At 40.4% G+C, this 15010-nt stretch overlaps 1 protein-coding gene and 1 pseudogene across 1 annotated transcript in view; one reads left to right on the top strand and one right to left on the bottom strand.

Moving 5' to 3' along the window:
* EEIG2 (EEIG family member 2) overlaps positions 1 to 15010 on the bottom strand; it is a 76654-nt gene that overhangs the window by 25193 nt on the left and 36451 nt on the right. The window contains exons 2-3 of the mRNA XM_045801626.2: positions 14489 to 14609; positions 4537 to 4566 (exon numbers count right to left, since the gene is read on the bottom strand). Of these exons, the coding sequence (XP_045657582.1) occupies positions 4537 to 4566; positions 14489 to 14609 (151 nt within the window). The remainder of the gene's footprint in view (positions 1 to 4536; positions 4567 to 14488; positions 14610 to 15010) is intronic.
* On the top strand, positions 5892 to 6888 carry LOC123795131 (glyceraldehyde-3-phosphate dehydrogenase pseudogene; annotated as a pseudogene).

Here is a 15010-nt window from a genome sequence, read left to right as displayed (position 1 = left end):
TCTGGTTCTAGCTCCATTCCCAGTTAACCACTGGTGACTGCAGACAGTTGCAGGCTATTAAATTCTTACTTTCCATGCAAGAAGTAGAATGATTTAAGTTTTCTTCGGTGTAAGCCCCCTTTTTTTCACCACCTGCCATAACATTTGCCTTGCGGATCACACTTAAGCTAAATCCCTTTTTACGAAACTTCTTCCCCTTCCTCAAAACTGTGCCCCACAACAACCCTCTATGCTGCTCTACAAAAATTTAGCTCAAACTTGTTCCTCCCTCTCATGACTACCCAGGTTCAGTCCCCATTTTCTGTAGCTACCAAAGATCACCCCGAGATCTGTCTTCTGATGTTGTTCAACCCCTATTTCTCGTTTCCAAGTGGTACAAGAAATATACCCAATTTTTTTTTTTTTTACAAACTAAGTCTGTTCTATTCAACATGACTAAATATATATGGAGTCTTTTATTAAAAACAAAAAATGTTTAGAGTTTGCAATTAAGCACATCTCTCTGAATACCTAATACAAAGTATTAACCGTTTCAAACACTGCTATGACTTTAAGCTGCCTGCTTTAAGATTTTAAGACACATACTGGGCACATAAGAAGGCACTCAAGATGACGATTTTAACTACAGGCTGGAGCATTATTTTAGTAGCTTTTAACTGGTATGAAAAGAATGAAGAATAAGAACTTACAGACCAGTTGAAAGGCCATGATTCCTAAATGCAATAATAAGTCAGAACACATCAGACCACAGGTGACATCTACCTAATTTTCACATGGTTACTCTGGCCTTACTGCCTTTTAGGGGTCCAATGGATCAGCAGAAAAAGCCTAGATGTGTCCAGGGCAAAGCCACATACCAATGAGCATGTGAAGATTCATGGGGCTATTTGATTACACATCATCTGAAGGCTGTATTTCATACATTGCCCCTTCCCTTTAAACCTCCAGCACCTCTTTTCCATCCAAACTCTCTGCTGATGCCTTGCTTCCTAATTCACTCAAAAGCTAAAAGCAATCAAAAGAGCACTTAACTTCCAGAAGCTCTTACTGCCGGCCACATGCACTCACCTGCCTGCAGCTGGACTCCGAGCACTGTAAGTGAACTGGCCGTTCTCTGATCTGAGGCCAACCCCTCTCCTCCTGCCTACTCAAGTTCACTGCTTCAGGAATTCCTCCCTCTCTTCTGCACTCTCAAGCTTCCCTTCTCTACTGAACCATTCCCATTAGCACACAAACATGCTGGTTTTTACCATCTTAATGAACAAAAGAAAACTTCATCCTGTATTTCTTTCCAGTCTGTTGGACTATTTTTCTGCTTTTATAGCAAAACTCTTGAAAGAGTTGTCTACGTTGACTGTCTCGGGTCTCTTCATCCTTGGCCATCACCTTGTCAACTTCATTTCCCCACTCTCTTCTTTATTTACTCTCCTAGCCACAATGTCCTTTTCCTTGAAAATGCCAAGACCGCCTCAAGGCCTTTCACACTTACTCTTCTTTTGCCTGACATATTCTTAGATCTTCTTGTAGCTTTCCTCCTCGCTCCATTTAGGTCTATGTTCAAATACCACCTAAGAGGACTTCCGTGACCATTCTTAATGCTCTGACTCCTCCTTCCCTCCCCTCCCTTGTCTCCCTTGACCCCTTGCCTGCCTTGTTCCTCTCCTCAGTAGCTGTCATCATATCACGTACATACACACTTCGTATTTATTTTGTTTACTGTCTGTCCCCTCCAACCTCCTGTAAGAATATAAGCTCCACGAAGGCAGGGATTTGGGTCTGTTTTGTACTGTATCTTCAGTACTTAGAACAGCACCAGAACAATGCTGCCCTATGGTAGGCAGTTAATACAGATTTGCTGAACAAAAACCAGCCCACTGGCTTACCATCCACTGTTAGAATGCTGGTATTACATTGTCACCAAGCATAATTAAAAAAACAAAAAGGATCTGGTCAGTCACCATTAAGAAAGCATATTAAAAGGCGGGGTACGTCAATGTGATGTTTTAGGTTGCAGGTTACCAATGAAGGCTGTGATGTTTCAGGCTGAAGGTCAACATTTACTGAGCAACTTTTATGTGCCAGACCCTGTTCTGGACACTGCAAACAGTGACGAACAGGACAGATAAGGGCTTAGTGAGGCACCAGAGAGACCATATTTCCTTATGATTTTCTCTTTGGCTTCATTGAGATAATGGTCTCATTAAAATGGTGTGTGTATATATATACACTAGTTATGTCTGTGGTAGATATTACTTCATTTGGCAAATAATTCTGAGCAGGTAACAGTAGGCACTGGGAGTATAAATCATTCCTAGTCTCAAGGAGCTCACAGTTAAATGAGGGAAGATAGAAAGAAAACACATTCTTTTTTTTTTTTTTTTTAAGATTTTATTTATTCATTTGAGACAGAGAGAGAGCGTGCATGAGCGGGGTGAAGGGCAAAGGGAGAAGCAGACTCCCTGCTGAGTGCGGAGCCCGATGCAGGGGCTCTATCCTGGGACTCTGGGATCACGACCCAAGCTGAAGGCAGCCGCTTAACTGACTGCGCCACCCAGGCGCCCAGAAAACACATTCTTATAAAAAAGTTTAGATGCTGGGATAGAAGAAGGCACAGTTACAAGACAGAAAAGAAAAGAAAATTTCTCAGGGGAAGGGCTGACTAAGCTGAGTGTTTAATGCTGTATGAGTTGACAGGACAGGGCAAGGGGGAAGCACACGCATGGCAGGGAAAATACCAAGTCACAAGGCACAGAGGCTAAAATAGCACGGTACACTCCGGGAAGTTTCTGAGGGCAGTCAGTCTGAAGCATAAGAATAAGCGAGTGTGAGCACGTACAGATGGTGTCCAAGCTGGGTTTAAATGCTGGGTTAAAGACTTTTCATTTCAGTTTCCTTTACAGGCAATAGATAGCTGCTGAAGGACTAAAAGTGGGGTAATGATCATGTTTGAATTTCAGAATGATCATATGGCAATAATATAGAGGATGGATGGAAGCAGACATCAGAGGCAGAGAATAAAAGATAGGAGGCCAGTGCAGGTTTTAAATAAGAAATAATGAAGGCATAACCTAAGGCACTGGCCTTGTGAATGGAGAGAATGGATGGTTTTTAAATGAGAAGGGAGAAATCAGGATTTGTCAGTTGCAGCAGACCCTGTTTTTTGCCTCCCCACCATTATCCAATGTTCTTATAGTCCTTGTTAGCAGAGCCCGGATTTTATTCGACTGTCCACCCTTAGCTCATCCATGTGCAAAAGGAAAGTAGCCCAACCTCTAGCTCATTGTTAAATTGTGATTAGTCTAAGCTAGCCATGGCAATCCATTCCTATTGCCCATGAGTGGTGTAGGAGTGGGCATCTGATCCAGTTGTGGCCAATGAAAGGTATGGGGAAATCCTCTGAGGGCTAACTACTAAAAGTTTTCTCAAAGAAAGCCATTCGTGGAGAAGCAGCTGCATTTTGTCATATGTGAATGTGTGGACTAAAACTCAAGCCACCTGGTGACCATGAGAAGAGCTAGGCAAGGATAAAGTCATCAGACAGAATGGAAGAATGAAAAGAGAAAAGTAACATGGGTTCTTGGCGACGTCCTTCAGTCAGTGGATTAATCCTGGAATAGCTCTATCTCACATCTGCCACTCTGTTTCTTATCTACTTGCTTTGTGAAATTAAAAAAAAATCCCAACAACCTCTAGGTGAGGAGGGTATTCTATTACTTGTAGCGAAAAGCATCCTAATTGACACTTCAATCAAGTAGTTTCAAGGAGTTAGGTGGACTTGATGGTTAAGCTGGTGTCCTGGTTCAGCTGACTGAATTGATGGAGATACCATGAGAGACTGAAAATAAAAGAGGAACATGTGTGTTTCTGGAAGTATTACTAATTCCTTCTATTCAGCAAAAAGGTGAGCACACTAAGCATTAGTAATTCCATATAGTCAGTGAAAGTATAGAGGACAGTAGTGATCGTGTACTACAGAGTGCTAAGAGAGCACAGAGGAGAGGTCCTATTCCACTGGGGGTGAGGGGAGGTGGGACTGGCAATACCTCGCAGGGGAGACTGAATTAACTGTTGATGCTATTGCTTAATGGAACCAGAGATCATCTTCTAGTAGGGAAGCTGAAATGTAAGAATAACATCCCATAATCAGCTTTTAGAAAGAATGTGCCTATAATTTATTGCTGGATCCAACAGTTCAATCTCCAAGTTGCTTTATTTAAAAACAGCCAACTTGCGGCACCTGGGTGGCTCAGTCGGTTAAGCTTCTGACTCTTGATTTCATCTCAGGTCATGATCTGTGGGTTGTGGGATGGAGCACCTTTTCTGGCTCTGCACTCAGCGGGGAGTCTGCTTATCCCTCTCCCTCTGCACCTCCCCCCACTTGCACTAAGATAAATAAAATCTTAAGAAAACAAAATAAAAAAATAAAAACAGCCAACTTGAATAGCAATTAGAGGAGCAGACCATTTGATTTTTAAGCTTATCAATAGCAGTGAGTGATATTACAAGTTCCAAAAGAGTTAAAGAACATCTACTTACCTTTGCATAAGCTTTTCCACCTTTCAATTCCTGCCCAAGATAAAAGCACTATAAGGATATCATATGATTAAAGATTTAAAACATATATCAAATAATCCTAAAGTAGACAGTTACATATTTACATGCTTAAAAATATTGACAGTAAATTTCTAATGATCTTAATTTCAACTATTTGGATGGCTACCCTACTCCACTCCCCGAATTATCAGAATTTTAATTGAGAATTTAACTTAAATCTGAGAAAGGCAAATAGTAAGAAGACAAGCTAATTTTTAATCTATTCTGAAGAAAAATTGCCAAAAAGTGTCCCAGACACACTAAGAACCCAAATCACCAAAGAAAGGTTAAATCACTTACTTAGTAAGCACATGAATGACACTGTGGAAAGAGTTTAACAAGAGTTGAAACCCCCGCCCCAGAGACAACTACTGTTACCAATTTTTAGGAACAGTCCAAAAGATACCATTTACTCAAACGTACCATCCCACACACACTGTTCTACACCTTACTTTTTTCTACTATATATATGCTATTGTCTATGTTAATATAAACACATATAAAATTGATCCATTGTTAATATAGTAGAATCCCTCTTAACTAATGTGAACAAGACTGGCAAAAGTGAAAAATAATAAAAAATAATATACAGGCATCTTAACATTTTATTTGAAACATGTAACTGTACACTAATTTGCCAAATCTTTGGATTTAGGACATTGCACAGTTGTGAGAATTAAGTGTAAAACACTTAGAACAGAGCCCAGCACATAATATACTCTGTATGTGTGTTTGCCACTACAATTAGGGTCAAAATCTCTTCTCCCTACCCACTTTAAAAAAATTAGTTTTAGATGTACAACACAGTGATTTGACAATTCTAAACATTATGCAATGCTCATCATGGTAAGTGTAGTCACCATCTGTCACCATACAACGCAATTACAAAATTAGTAACTATATTCCCTATGTTGTACTTTTCATCTCTGTGACTTATTTATTTTATAACTGGAAGTTTGTACCTCTTAATCCCCTTCACCTATTTCGACCATCCCCTCATCCCCCTTCCCTCCGGCAACCACCAGTTTGTTCTCTGTACTTATGATTCTGTTTCTGGTTTTTATTTGTTTTGTTTTTTAGATTCCGCATGTAAGTGAAATCATATGGTATTTGTCTTTTTCTGACATTTCACTTAGCACAATACCCTCTAGTTCCATCCATGTTGTTGTGATGGCAAGAGTTCATTCTTTTTTTATACAATTTTCATCTTTAAAGTGGTGAATTTAAGCTCTCTGCTCCTCCCTGTTTGACAGACAGCCACATTTACGGTTCAGTGTCAGCCGCGTCCCTAAGCCACAATGGTGAAGGTCAGAGTAAATGGATTTGGCTTTATTGGGAGCCCGGTCACCGGGGCTGCTTTTAACTCTGGCAAAATGTATATTGTCACCATCAGTGACCCCTTCATTGACCTCAACTACATGGTCTACATGTTCCAGGATGATTCCACTCACAGCAAATTCAATGGCACAGTCAAGGCTGAGAACAGGAAACTTGTCATCGATGGAAAACCCATCTCCATCTTCCAGGAATGATATCCTGCCAACATCAAATGGGGTGATGCTGGTGCTGAATATGTTGTGGGGTCCGCTGGGGTCTTCACCACCACGGAGTAGGCTGGCACTCACTTGAAGGGTGGGGCCAGGAGGGTCATCATCTCTGCCCCTCCTGCTGATGCTTCCATGTTTGTGATGGGCGTGAACCATGAGAAGTATGACAACTCCCTGAAGATTGTCAGCAATGCCTTCTGCACAACCAACTGCTTGGCCCCTCTGGCCAAGGTCATTCTTGACAACTCTGGCATCACGGAGGGACTCATGATTCATGACTCCATGCCATCGCTGCCACCCAGAAGGCTGTGATGGACTCTCTGGGAAGCCGTCGTGTGATGGCTGAGGGGCTGCTCAGAACATCATCCCTGCTTCTACTGGTGCTGCCAAAGCTGTAGGCAAGGTCATCCTAGAGCTGAACAGGAAGCTAACTGATACGGCCTTCTGTGTCTCCGCCTGCAATGTGTCAGTAGTGGATCTGACCTGCTGCCTGGAGAAAGCTGCCAAATACGATGACACCAAGAAGGTGGTGAAGCAGGCATCGGAGGGCCCCCTCAAGGGGATCCTGGGCTACACTGAGGACCAGGTTGTCTCCTGTGACTTTAACAGTGACACCCGTTCTTCTACCTTTGATGCTGGCACTGCTCTCCGAGACCACTTTGACAAGCTCATTTCTGGATATGACAATGAATTTGGCTACAGCAACCAGGTGGTGGACCTTATAGTCCACATGGCCTCCAAGGAGTAAGAACCCCCTGGACCATCAGCCCCAGCAAGAGCAAGAGAAGAGAGAGGCCCTCAGCTACTAGGGAGTCCTTGCCCCAACTCATCCTTCAACACACTAAGAATCTCCTAACCTCTACACAGTTTCCATCCCAGACCCCATGAAGAAGGGGAGGGACTTGGGGAGCCCTACTTTGTCATGTACCATCAATGTACATGTACTATGTACCCAGCCAAGAAAAAAAAAGTGGTGAATTTAAATAAGATGAGCAGCAATCTATGGTAAACTCTATTATTCATGAATATGCTGCCCTTCCCCTTTCCTGTCCCCACTGATGTCTGGCGTGGCCATGCCACTAAATCTACCACATTATGAATTATTGAATTATTCTTCTTTATTAGGTTATTGACATATCCCTAAATAGCACACTTCACTAAATAAAACAAAACTTTCTCCAGATGATCCTTGTCTCTTCTAATTCTCTGCTCCCCTCTAAAGCTAAACTCCTTGAAAGACTTCTCAATTTGCTGTATTCCACTCTCTATATGATCTACTTCAAATAGGCTTTTGTCCTCATTTTCCCTCTGCAATGGTTCTTAAGATTACCAATGATGTCCATTTTTGTTAAAGCCCAAAGGCTCTGTCTCCATCTTACTTAACCCCTCTACAGCATCTGACAGGCTTGGCCACTCCACCTCCTTTCCTACATCATTTTTTCTCCTAACCTTCTATGGTTCTGCAATTGCCTGGTTTTACTCCTACCTCACTGGCTGCTCCTTCTCACTCGTTTGCTAGACCTACTCCTGGATTCAACCTCTGTAGAAAGAAAGCTAGTTGTACTCCAACTATACATTCCCCTGCTCTCCAAAGTAATAGAAAACTGTATTTTTAGGTGGGCATCTGACTACCCAAAATAATGACAACATTTAAAAAAAATTTTTATTTAAATTCAAGTAACATACACCGTATTATTAGTTTCAGAGGTAGAATTCAGTGCTTCCTTAGTTGCATATAACACCCAGTACTCATTACATCAAGTGCCCTCCTTAATGTCCATCACCCAGTTATCCCATTCCCCTCTACCTCCCCTTCAGCAACCCTCGGTTTGTTCCTAGAGTTAAGACTCTCTTATGGTTTGCCTCCCTCTGTTTTCATCTTATTTTATTTTCCCTTCCCTTCCCCTATGTTCATCTGTTTTGTTTCTTAAATTCCACATATGAGTGAAATCATTTGGTATCATGACAACATTTTCTACCTTCCTTTTGCGCTATGGCAGTGTGACTAAGATCTGGCCAAAAGGATGTAAGAAGAAGTGATACATATGAATTTTTTCTCCTCTCCTGCTAATTATACTACCTCTGAGTGTTAGAGTGATCCAGGATTTGGTTCAGAGCCTCTTGTCTTCTACGTCTACATTTTCCCCCATTCAAGTCTGTAGCTTTTTTTTTTTTTTTTTGAGAGAAAGAGAGAGAGGGAGGGAAGGAGAGAGAGAATGAGCAGGGGGAAGGGGAGAGGAAGAGGGGGAGAGAATCCCAAGCAGGCTCCACTCTCAGTATGGAGCCCAATGTGGGGCTATATCTCATGACCCTGACATCGTGACCTGAGCCAAAAATAAGAGTTGGACGCTTAACCAACTAAGCCAACCAGGCGTCCCAGGTCTGTAGCTTTAAATAAAAACTGTATGCTGGTAATTCTCATGTCTCTGTCTCTAGTCTGACTTCTCCCCTGAGTGTCAGACCGGTATCTTTAAATGACTACTGGACATTCCTACTTGGTATCTCATAGACACCTCCAATTTAACATGGCCAAAATAGGTCTGCTGATTTCTTCTTATCAGTTCCCAAAATTATTTCACTCTGAGCTTTTGCCATTTCAATAAATAGCACAATTACCTTCCTATATGGTCAGGCAAAGGTCTAAGAGTTATCCTCAATTCTTTTCCCCTCATTTACCACATCCAATCCATTAGTGGGGGTCTACCACCAGAAATATATCACGAATCATACCATCTGTGGTTATAGATCCATGCCAATACAAGCATTCCTCACCTGAACTACCCCTACCACCTACAGTCTATCTGCAACGCATCCTCTACACAGCAGCAAAACTGATCTTAGAAGATCATATCTTAGTAAAATCCACAAATGGATTCCAATTGTAATTAGAATAAAATCCAAACTCATTACCATGTCTTATAACACCCTACCTGATCTAGTGCCTCCATCGTCATCACCAAGAGCTTTCCCTCTCCATCTTTTCCATCTTCCGGCCAGGCTGGTCTTCTGTCATTTAAACATGACAGATTTGTTGTTTAACCTAAATGGGGTTTACAATACTTCTGAATCTGTGGCTTGGTATTTTTCATCAGTTTTAGAAGATTCTCAGCCACAATCTTTTTCCTCTCTCTCTCTCTCTCTCTGTTTCCCTCAGGGCTCCAATTACATATATGTTAGACCTTTATACTGTTTCTCACGTCTTACATTCTTTTTTGTATTTTCTACTCTCTTTCTGTGATTTTGTCTGGATATTTTCTTTTGTCTTATTTTCCAGTTTACCAAACCTCTCTTCGGTCTTGGTAAGCCTGATGTTATATCCGCCTGTTGATATTTTTATCTATTTAGCTTTATTTATTTACTTATTATATTTTAAAGATTTTTTAAAAAAGTAATCTCTACATGCAACATAGGGCTCAGACTCACAACCCCGAGATCAAGAGTCGCATGCTCTACTGACTAAGCCAGCCAGGTGATGGCTTTAAAAGCTCTATTTAGCTTTAAATTTTAGTTATTTCATTTCTCAGTTCTAGAATTTAATTTGCTTTTTTCTTTATAGTTTCTACTTCTGTAATAAAATTCCTCATATTGTTCACTCATTACAGTTACTATAAAAGCTTGTCTCCGATATTCCCAAAACTGTATCTTCCATGAGTCTGTTTTCATTATCTATTTTCCTTTTGATTTTTGGTTATGCAGTCATGTCTCTTGGTATTTTTGTTGCATGATAATTTGAAGAAGTAATTTGAGGCTCAGAATAATGTTATTTTCCTTCAGAGAAGATACACATTTGCTTCTGGCAAGTTCTGATCGGGGCAGATCACCTTCATCTAAGCAGGGATTAATAAGCAGATTAGAAGCTGAGTTTCAATCTTTATACAGGCTGATCTATATCCACTACCTCCTTCTAGGCTGAAGCTCTTAGGGAGTCCCAATGAAAAGTTTGGGGTATTTACCAAGGGCCCTTCATGCTGATGGGTTCTGGACTCCAGTTTTTGTCCCTTTAGTCTTGTAAAATTGCTGGGATCTTAGCTAGCTTTTTTTGTCACTGCTTTCAGTTCAGCTTCTTAACCACTGCTTGCAACTTAGCAAATGCTTTGAGGGGAAAAAGCAATGCCAAATGTCAGGCTCATCTCTTTATGCTTCCCTTGTCTATGACTCTAAGCTTCTTAAGTCCTTACTGCCTTCAAGCAGCTGTTTTTAATATTTTATCTAAGTTTTCTGGGTGTTCTCAGAGGGATGGGTGGTCTTTAATAAGGTGGTCTATTAATTTCAGAAGCATAAATACCCAGGTTTATTATCATTTTGGGGACTGTTATGGATTATATTGTGCATTTCCCCTCCCACCCCCCAAGATATTTTGAAGTCCTAACTTCCAGTACCTTGGGATGTGACCTTATTTGGAAATACATAGGTAATCTAGTTAGAATGAGGTCCTAATCCAACATAACTGGTACCCTCATTAAAAAAAAAGGAGATTTGAACATAGTCACAGACACACCCAGTGGGAAGATGATGTGAAGACACAAACGGAGAAGGCAGCCATGTAACTGGAGTGATGCATCTACAAGCCAAGGAATGCCCAGAGCTACCAAAAGTTAGGAGAAAGGCATGGAACAACTTCTGGAGCCTTTACAGCATGGCCCTGCTGACACCTTGATTTTGACTTCTGACCTCCAGAACAATAAGACAATACCTCTGTGTTGTTTTAAGCCACCCAGTTTGTGGTACTTTGATATAGCAGCTCCAGGAAACTAACACAGGGCCTTTTCACTTTCAGGTATGGGATGGTTAATTTGATGTGCCAACTTGCTGGGTCATGGGGTGCCCAGATATATGGTTAAACACTATTTCTGACTATGTCTGTGAGGGTGTTTCTGGATGAGATTAACATTTTAATCAGTCAACTGAGGAAAGCAGATTGCTTTCCTCAGTGTGGGTGGGCATCATCCAATCTGTTGGTCTGAATAGAAGACAAGCTGAGGAAGGGTAAATTCTCTCTCTTCACCTGACTGTTTGAATTGGGACATTGGTTTTCTCCTGCTTTCAGACTAGGACTTACACCAGCAGCACTCCTAATTAGCTCAGGCTTTGACTTGAACTTACACCATTGGTTTCCTGGTTCTCAGGCCTTTGGACTCAGACTGGAATTACACCACCAGCCATCTCCAGCTTGCAGATGGGAGATCGTGGGAGTTCTTGGCCTCCATAATTGTGTACGCCAATTCCTTATAATAAATCTATATCTATATAGCTACCTCTCCACTCTGTTGATTCTGTTTCTCTGGGGAACCTTGACTATATTAGTTAATACAAGGTCCTACTCCTTTAGAATGGTCATTCCCTAGATCTTTACAAGGGTGCCTCCTCTTCAAGTGTTACCTTTCAGAGAAGTCTCCACTACCTTTCTGTTTCTCTGGAAAACCTTGACTAATACAAGGTCCTACTGCTGTAGAATGGTCTTTCCCTAGATCTTTACATTGGTGCCTTCTCTTCAAATGTTACCGTTCAGAGAAGTCTCCCCTAATTTCCTAAAATGATTTCCTCTCCCCGAGTTATTCTCTATTATCTCATTATATTGTATATATAACACTATTACCATCTAAAACAATTTTATTTGGTTACACGCTTACTCTCTGTCTTTCCTATCACTCTTCCCCCCAGGTCCAACCAGAAAATAGAGTCCTTGAGGGCAGGAACGCATTCCAGTTCACCACTGTCCATTCAGTGCCTAGAATAGTACCTGGCACTTTGTAGGAACTCACATATTTGTTGACAGGTGAGGGACTGCTTCCCTGTGTCCTAGGCAACAGAGTGCACTATCTAACTTTTTGATCTTTGTTAAATTTATAGATAAAAAATGGTGCTTTATTTGTAGTTTTAATATACATGAATGAGACTGAGTAATTTTTTATAGGTTTGAAAGCTATTTATATTTTCCATTTTGTGAAATATATATTCTGTTCCTTGCCTATTTTTCTAAAAGGTTAATCTTTTCTTCTTGATTTATTTGGGGAGCTTTTTCCAAACCAAGGAAATTAGTCCTCTGACATGGTTTTCAGATGTCTTCCCCTAATTTATAGCTTTGCTTAAGGTATTTTTTTTTTGCAATCCAGAATATGTTTATATAAATGAGTTTACTAATTTTTCTTTATGGGTTCTCACTTTCATTCTCATGTGGCCTTTTCTCTTTTCTCATTGGTTGGAAGATAACAAGATTGGAGTAATTCCCTTGGATTTAAGATGGGAACCATTTGGTGAAGATGGCAGAGCTGCTCTACCAGCCCTGGACCCCCTGGCTATTACCCAAGAGAGACATAAACCTCTATCCTGTTTAAGTCATTGTCTATTTGGGTATCTGCTTCAGCAGCTTACTGTATGTGCCCTAACTAATACACCAAACCATCATAATCTGAGGAACTGGTTTATTCCATATGAACAAGTCCTACCTTAAATTACAAAAAAAAATTACGTTTTTTTTTTTTTTTTTTTTGTAATGGACTCTGAGTGTCTTTAATGAGCAGTTATGCTTTACTCTAAACTGGTTATATGTTTTCTTTTTATTAAAAGTCAAAGATTGACTGGTCATCTTTCAAAAATCATGACTAGAACTCCATTTAGTAAAGGTTTCAATATAAGAGCCACAGCAGCAATTAAAGTAGAAAGAGAAGAAGGTAGAATGCTTTACTTGTATCTCAGTTAATCTTTATAACTTCTAGAGAAAGCAATTATTATACTCTTAGCTTGAATGAAGAAACTGATTTTTAGAAAGTCAGGAGAACTGCCTAAGGTCTCACAGTTAATAAGCAGTATATCTGGGACTCAAACCTAGGTCACCATGACGACATACACACTTTCACTGCATTATCCTTCCCTTAGGGAAGCCTTGATGCAATTACTGCTGCTCCAAGTTAGACTGTTTCAGAGGTCTATTTTCATTAGAGCCTTAACACCTATAAAATGTATATATGTATGTATGTTATATCTTAACTGAGTAGATTAAGCAATATAGCAAAAAACAGCCACACACAACACAGTGCTATCAGTTCACTCAAAAAAGCAGAGAAAGAAAGTTAAAAATACAACTTTTTATCTCATAAAGGAGGCCACAAGACTGGAATGGAAAAGAACAAGGCAAGGGACTCCTCCATTTCATTCTAAATTCCTCCCTTAATTTTTGAACATGTATATGTATTATACTGGTAATTTAAAAAAACGTATGTAAGCTGTAGGGGTGCCTGGGTGGCTCAGTCGGTTAAGCGTCTGCCTTCGGCTCAGGTCATGATCCCAGGGTTCTGGGATTGAGCCCCGCATCAGGCTCCCTGCTCAGAGGGGAGTCTGCTTCTCCCTCTCCCCCTCTGCCTGCTGCTCCCCCTGCTTGTGCGCTCCTGCTCTGTCTCTCTCTCCAAAAACTAAACAAAATCTAATTAAAAAATGTATATAAGATGTAACATAAAGGTTACATTTCAAAACCAATAGAGTTTCATTGACCTGTAGTGGTGACAAATGGATTTCCTCTTTTTCACCCTCAAAAAAGTAAGATCACATATTTCTATATATATTAAGTTGATCCACCTGAGATTACCATCTTTGTAGATTACTGGTAACACACCTCAAGCTAAAATGTGGAAAGGAAAGGATATAAAAAACAAAACAGAGGGGCGCCTGGGTGGCTCAGTCACTAAGCATCTGCCTCTGGCTCAGGGTGGGATCCCAGAGTCCTGGGATCGAGCCCTGCATGGGGCTCCCTGCTCTGCTGGGAGCCTGCATCTTCCTCTCCCACTCCCCCTGCTTGTGTTCCCTCTCTCGGTGGCTGTCACTCTCTGTCAAATAAATAAAATCTTAAAAACAAACAAACAAACAAACAAAACAGGGCCTTGGAATTAGAAAGATTTGTGTTTGAGTCCCCATTTTGCCATTTCCTAGCTATGTGAATTTGGGCAAGTGACCACCTCTCTGAACCTCAGTTTTCCCCAAATTACAAAAAATAATACCCATTTTCACGGTTGTTGTTAGAATGTATGCAAAGTCCCTAAAATAATGCCTAACAATGAGAAATTTAATGAATGGAAGGATAAAGATTGATAGAGCCCCCCCCCCCACCAAATAACACAAATAGGGTAAATACTTAAATGTATAGTGATAGCGAGACAAGGTTCTTGAGTAATACTTTATGACTTCAGATTTTCTTAAATCCTATTTGTCACAGTAATTTAAATTATTGTTGCAAGTGTGAAATGGAATTACATATAACAGTTCTAATGATGAAGTAGAGCTAAATAAAGTGAGTCACTGACTATGGAACTAATTATGGTTTCTGAAAGGGGAGACGTAATCGGCTATTTTTATACCTTCCTCACAGATACTCTGTAGATACAAGGATCCAGGATGCCTGTCGCGGCACTTGCACTCATTTTGCACATAAAGGAGAACTTCTTCCTCCAGTGAACACAGTTTGCTTGCACCACTTCCCTGAATGAGGAAAAAAGGAGAGAAACAATTAATTACTATTGATGACAGGTTAAAAAAAGCACACACACTCTTTCACTCAGATAGATCTATAATGCAAAAGTGATAGATTAAAAGCCAGTATTTGGAAACATGAAGATAACAAACTTCTAACAATGTGATCTGAAAATCTTTAGAAGGTTTTAATTTCCATACAAACTTAAATTTAAAAAAAAGTGAAATTACTTATCAATTTAATCAATATAAATTGAAGCTTCACTACTCATTCATTCAGCACATAATACATGTTTATTTTTGATGTGCTGGTTATGTGCTAGGTGTCTGAGATATGAAGATGAGAATGACAGTGTTCCTAACCTTGTAGGGCTTGTAGTTTACAGTTAGTATCAGAGACAGAAATGTAA

The sequence above is a fragment of the Ursus americanus genome, chromosome 12 (genome assembly GCF_024610735.1).
Source record: "Ursus americanus isolate L20-20 chromosome 12, mUrsAme1.1.p, whole genome shotgun sequence".
In the NCBI taxonomy this organism is placed as follows: Eukaryota; Metazoa; Chordata; class Mammalia; order Carnivora; family Ursidae; genus Ursus; species Ursus americanus.
The sequence above is the reverse complement of the archived record's forward strand: the minus strand, read 5'-3'. Positions and strand labels throughout refer to the sequence as shown.